The sequence below is a fragment of the Piliocolobus tephrosceles genome, chromosome 1, assembly GCF_002776525.5.
Source record: "Piliocolobus tephrosceles isolate RC106 chromosome 1, ASM277652v3, whole genome shotgun sequence".
Lineage (NCBI taxonomy): Eukaryota > Metazoa > Chordata > Mammalia > Primates > Cercopithecidae > Piliocolobus > Piliocolobus tephrosceles.
In genome coordinates, this window is record NC_045434.1 from 201,112,630 (window position 1) to 201,118,629 (window position 6,000).

The 6,000-nt window shown below is 56.2% G+C and overlaps 1 protein-coding gene across 2 annotated transcripts in view; it reads left to right on the plus strand.

Annotated features, from left to right (window-relative positions):
* RAP1GAP (RAP1 GTPase activating protein) overlaps positions 1–6,000 on the plus strand; it is a 76,827-nt gene that overhangs the window by 57,348 nt on the left and 13,479 nt on the right. For both annotated transcript variants that reach the window (XM_023219293.2, XM_023219292.2), the window contains exons 14-18: positions 745–900; positions 1,374–1,445; positions 2,080–2,166; positions 2,655–2,792; positions 4,775–4,906. In XM_023219293.2, coding sequence (XP_023075061.1) covers positions 745–900; positions 1,374–1,445; positions 2,080–2,166; positions 2,655–2,792; positions 4,775–4,906 — 585 coding nt within the window. The remainder of the gene's footprint in view (positions 1–744; positions 901–1,373; positions 1,446–2,079; positions 2,167–2,654; positions 2,793–4,774; positions 4,907–6,000) is intronic.

Consider the following 6,000-nt stretch of genomic DNA (forward strand, 5'->3'; position numbering starts at 1 on the left):
GCTTCTGCAAAGGCCTGGACTCGAGGACATGCAAGGCATGTTCCAGGAACTGAACTCAGAAGTGTGTCCCCTTGTCCTGAGCCTCCTACAGGGCTATCTGCCTTCCCAATCAGGTCCCCAGCCCAAGGGAATAAAAGGGAAATGTGAGAAAAATGGAAATAGTTATTCCTTATTTTTAGTGTCTTTTAACTTTCTTTTACTGAGGGTCTGTGTTCATTTTAGCAACATGAATGTATACCAAGTAGAGCTTGTTTATTCAATCGGGGGCCATGTTTGGGGCATTGATACAGGAGAAGGGCTGAGAGGTAGGGTCTAGGGACCGAGAGACCTGGGCTCGAGTCCCCAAGCTCATTATAACTCATTATAGCACCTTCCAAGTCACTGCTCTCGGCCTTGGTTTCATCATCTGTCACAGCACTCCAAAAAACCTAAAGGAATTGTTCTTGTAATTTCAATAGATGTCCAGGCACAAGTGAGTTTTGATTATGTGGATGAATTGAATAGCGGTGAGGTCTGGGACATTAGTGTACCCTTGTCACCTGAAGAGTGTACGTTGTTCCAAACAGGCCATTTTTCAACTAAAATCGTTTTAAGACAAATTTATTTTGCTACATTATTTTGGGGAAAGCAAATCCTTAGATGTGCACTCTGACTACCCCAAACCCTCCTAAACCCCTGCGGACACCCCTCTCCCCAGTGGGCCCCTTGTGGCCAGACCGTGAAGGCCCGTGGCCTTGTGCTCAGTTGCAGCGGAAGCGGCACATCGGGAACGACATCGTGGCTGTGGTCTTCCAGGATGAGAACACTCCTTTTGTGCCCGACATGATCGCGTCCAACTTCCTGCATGCCTACGTAGTGGTGCAGGCTGAGGGCGGGGGCCCTGATGGCCCCCTCTACAAGGTGGGTGCTCTTGGAGCCTCCCAGGGGCGTCAGCAAGGACCCTGGCTGCAGCTCTGCCCTCCCTGGGATGCCCCTCCGAGCCTCACTTTTTCCAGCTGTAACGGGGGACCGTGGAAGGCTTCAGTGGTGCACTGTTCACACCATGGCCTCTGTCTTCCCCAAAGCTCACCCCCTCAGAGAGGACGGTTTCCCTCCTCTGCCTCCCGGCCTGGTGTCACCGTCCTCCACCTCCCATGGCCTCCTCTGCCTTCACCATCCCGATGATTCCCGTAGCCCTCACCCCTCTCCACCACTAAAATTCAGGGCAAAAGATAGAGGGCAGAAATCCCTGGAAGAAAGATTCATCCAGCCCACAATCACTGAGCCTCCCCGACCAAGGGGCAGGCCAGGGAGGCAAAGTAGAGGTTTCCGGCTAGGGTGGGGCAGAGCAGACCCCAGACTCCACAGGAACGGACAGCTGCCCTCCCTTCCAGGTCTCTGTCACTGCAAGAGATGATGTGCCCTTCTTCGGACCCCCCCTCCCGGACCCCGCCGTGTTCAGGAAGGTGAGGGGCAGCCCCTAGTCATGGGCAAAGCAGGACAAAATGGGTGGGGGCCTGGGGGGGTGCACATACATTCTGCCTTATGAGGTCCCAAAGCTGCATTGTGTGCCAGGGCAGCTGGGCTCCCCTAACTGCAACTGGGGACTGGCTTTTCCGTGCATCTTGAAAACACTTTTTTTTTTTTTCACAAGGTCACAGAATAAACTACACAATTGTTTTATACTTTCCATGTAGTAGAGTGGCCTTTCCTCATTTCTGTTCTCTTTCTGACAGTTCCAGTCTCTTCTTTCTTCTAAAATGTTTGGGGAGGGGCACACTTCAAGCTTGGGCTTCAGCTCTGTACACAACTCAGCTACCCTAGACTGAAGCAGTAGGTCGAGACCCCAACTCAGACCCTAACATCTGTGGAGTTTGCTCTCCTGAGGGCATAGGCAGCCATGAAGGGCACTGGGGCCCCTTGAAGGTACCTGGGGAGCTGAACCCAGGGAGATGCCCTTTGGGAGTGAACAGGGTGACCCCAGGCCCCAGCAGAGCATGGTTCAGGAGCTGCAGCCTCTGCCTCATTGGGGTTCAGACTCTTGTTTATGTGTTCATCTGAACCTCCCTTTCTCATCTCCTCCACACTGGGGGTTTCCAGGGGCCTGAGTTCCAGGAATTTTTGCTGACAAAGCTGATCAATGCTGAATATGCCTGCTACAAGGCAGAGAAGTTTGCCAAACTGGAGGTGAGGATGGGCTGTAAGAGCTGGGTCGCCCTCTTCTCACCTTCCAACCTAGAACTTCAGTCCTGTCCCTGGGAAGGGAAAAGCCATGTTCAGACCCTGGCCTTAGCGGGGACACCTGGGACTGGATGGATTGATGGATGAGTAGGAGGTTGGGGAGAGGAAGCCGGAGGGATAGTGAGGAGTGCCCAGGAGATGCTGGGATGCAGGCAGGCTGATGGGGGACACCTTGGGTCTGGGTAGGGGGCGAGCCTGGGGGGTGGGGACATGAAGCCAGACCTTGAAGAGGCTATGAGGGGCCCCTCATATGAGGGTCCCTGGGGGCTGCTTGAGCTGTGGAGTGGCCTGGGGGAAGGCGGTGCAGGGGCCCTCCCCACTCCCCACTCATTCAGAGAAGGTGTCCCGTGCCTCAGAAGGTGTCTGGGATTTGAACTGTGGGCCGAAGGGCTGATCCCTGGGGTCCTTCCTGACGGCCCGGGCCTGGCCCACAGGAGCGGACGCGCGCCGCCCTCCTGGAGACACTCTATGAGGAACTGCACATCCACAGCCAGTCCATGATGGGCTTGGGCGGCGACGAGGACAAGATGGAGAATGGCAGTGGGGGCGGCGGCTTCTTTGAGTCTTTCAAGGTGAAGGGCCCCAGATCTAACTGGCCGGGTAGCAGGGATGCGGCTAGGGCGGAATCCCAGGCTGAGGCTGGTAGACCGATGGACACGGTGTGGGGGTGGAGTCTGGCAGAAGGGGAGTGGCTTAGGGGGTGGAGTCCCGGACTGGGAGATTTACACAGCATGGGGAGTGGCTAGAGGTGGCTTGGCATTGGAGGTGGAATCTGAGAGCGAAGTCCCGGACTGGGGCTGATTGACAGGGTGTGGAAGTATGGCTAGAGGCCGCTCGCATGGGGGTAGAGTCTGGGAGGGGACGTGGCTGGGGGTGGAGTCAGGGGCCGGGGCTAATGGACATGGCGTGGGGGTGTGGCTAGAGGAAGCCCTAGTCTGGGAGGAGGGCCCGGCTCGAGGTGGATTTGGGCTTTACAATGGGCTTACACTTGGCAGACATAGTCTGCCTTGAGTAGAGTTTGAGGGAGCAGCGTGTAAGGTGGAGCCCTGGCTTGAGGAGGAGTAACTGTTGGAGGTGGGGCCTGGGTGGAGAATTCACCTGGGAATTCTGCTGAAGGTTGGAGGATTCTGGGAGACAGCAAGGGCTGCTGGTACAAAGGCTGCCAGGTCAGCAGGCAGAGAAAAGAGGAAGAGGCTCTGTCTTGACTGAGAGAAAGAGTTCTCAGAAGGGGTGTGTGAACCATCATCATTGGAGAGGGACCTGGCCTGTGTGACCCACCCTGCCTCTCCCTGGTTTAGCTTAGCATTAAGAGCACAGACACTTCAAATCTCAGCTCTGCTACTTGCCAGCTTGGGCATTCCGTGAACATCAGTTTCTTTATCTGTTGAGTAGGGTAATGGCAACTTACCTCATACAGTTATTGTTATCTTTAAAAGAGTTAGGTTGGTACAATATAAGTTTGAAAGCAAAATGCAAAACCTTGCCTGTCTGCCTCAGCAACTATTGTTTGAGATGAGAAGTGTGGGGAGTGGAGTAGTTCCCGGACAGGGTCTGGACTCACCTAGGCTACAGGGCCCCAGGTGGTAGCCTTTTTGCCACCGTCTCCACCCACCTGCCCATCTTCCAGGTGCCCAGCCAGCTGGTCACACCTCACCCTCAACCCAGGGCAGGTCACACAGCTGGAGCTATGGGTTGGAATAAGGGAATTAGTCCAGCTGCCCAGGCCTGCCCAGGAACTGAGGGGAATAGATCATCTTTGAGAAAGAGGCTGGGAGACTGGAGACAGGACAGGTGGGGTCAGTATGGATCTGGGGTGTCTCCTTTGAGGAGGGCTCCGATGGTCCCACATCTGGTAGGTGCTGGATGGTGGACCTAGATTAGGTCAAATAATTTCTCAGAAGCAGCAGAGTCCAGAGTTGGGGGCATGGGTCCTGGCATGCTGGGCTCGCCCCTGCCTCAGTTCCATCGTGTGTGAAATGGGCATGATTGCTAGTCCCCTTCTTGCAGGGGTATCCAGTGACAGAGTGATTGTAAAGCACTGGTCCCACAGCAAACATTTGGTATAGATTGGTCTGAAAAAAACAAGGAAGGAGGGTGTGAGGGAAGAAAAGAAAGAAGACAGGAGAGCTCTAAGAGGCCTTAACAGGAGTGAAACTCAGGTGTCAAGAGGGCTCTGTGTGCACTCAGTCTCTTCTGCAGTCCTTACGCAGCCACATGAGGACACTCAGCACAGAGCAGCCTGTGTGTCCCAGAGACTGAGAGAAGTGAAGTTGTGTCCCCCAGGCCACCTGGCAAGTTGGTGGCAGAGCCAAGACCTGAGCTACCCTTAGGCAGGCCCCATATGTACCTGCTTCTCATGTGACGCACAGGGAAATTGAGGCCCGGCCCCACCTCCCTCTGTTGCCCTGCTGTCCACGTGCCCAGGGGAAGGGATTTCCAGGGCTCACCCAGAGTGGCATTGCCGGGGAGGGACCAGACGCCTGGGCTCCTGGGTTTCCCCAAGGGGACGGCCCTTAGGAATCCTGTGCCTCCTCCACCACCACCCCCTTCACAGAGGGTCATCCGGAGCCGCAGCCAGTCCATGGATGCCATGGGGCTGAGCAACAAGAAGCCCAACACCGTGTCCACCAGCCACAGCGGGAGCTTCGCGCCCAACAACCCCGACCTGGCCAAGGCAGCTGGAATAGTGAGTGCCCTCCCCGTGCCCAGGCCCCTGTCCCTCCCTGGGGGGGCCCTCAGCTCTCCTCTGCCTCTTGAGGCCTGGACCCCCCTCTCTGTTGCCCTGCTGCCCACGTGCCAATCCTAGGCTCTGGATTTGGTCTAGCCACTGCTTTCCTTGGGAGGGGGGTGAAGTGCCCAGGCCAGGACACTGCGGTGCTGACAGCTTGCAGCCTGCGGCCCCTTCCCAAGTTCCTTGGCCCTCCCCTCCTCCTGGCCCCTTATACATTGAGGTGTGACTTTCCGCAGGTCAGCCCTGGGGCAGCCTCTGTGTCTCATTCCTTATTGAGTATCTACTATCTGTTTGCTGGGGACTGGGCTGCTGTGTGGGCACCTACTGTCAAGCCTTGGGTGTCTGTGGGCACCTACTGTGTGTCAGGCTGTGGGCACCCACTGTGTGTCAAGCCCTGGGCTGCTGTGTGGACGTGCACTCTGTGAGCATCTACTGTGGGCCTGGCCCTGAGTACCTGTGAGCACCCACTGTGTGTCAGGTCCTGGGCTGCTGTGTGGGCATCGACTCTGTGAGCGCCTACTGTGTGCACAGCCCTGGGCTGCTGTGTGAGAACCTACTCTGTGTCAGAAAATGGACTGCTGTATGAGCACATCCTGTGTGCTGAGCCCTAGATGTCAGTGAACACCTACTGTGTGTCAGGAAGTGAGCTGTTGTGTGGGTACTTTTTCTGTGAGCACCTCCTACTGTGTGTCTGCAGCAGCCAGGGCCTCTGTGGTGTGGCTGCCTATTGTGTGTCGGGAATCTGGCTTCTGTGTGAGCATCTCCAGAGGGAGCATCTCCTGTGTGATCTCTGACTGTTGTCCAGGTTCTGGGATTCTGCTGCTCACACTCGGGAGTGCTGGGCACATGGATGAATACGGCCTATGGCTGTGGGTCTCACTGCTGTCCACTGCCTAGTGGCCACCCCAGGACACTGCACCCACTGCTGTGCTCCTCACCCATCCATCCATCCATCCATCCATCCAACCACCCACCCACCCAGCCACCCATCCACCCACCCATCCACCCATCCATCCATCCATCCATCCATCCATCCATCCATCCATCCA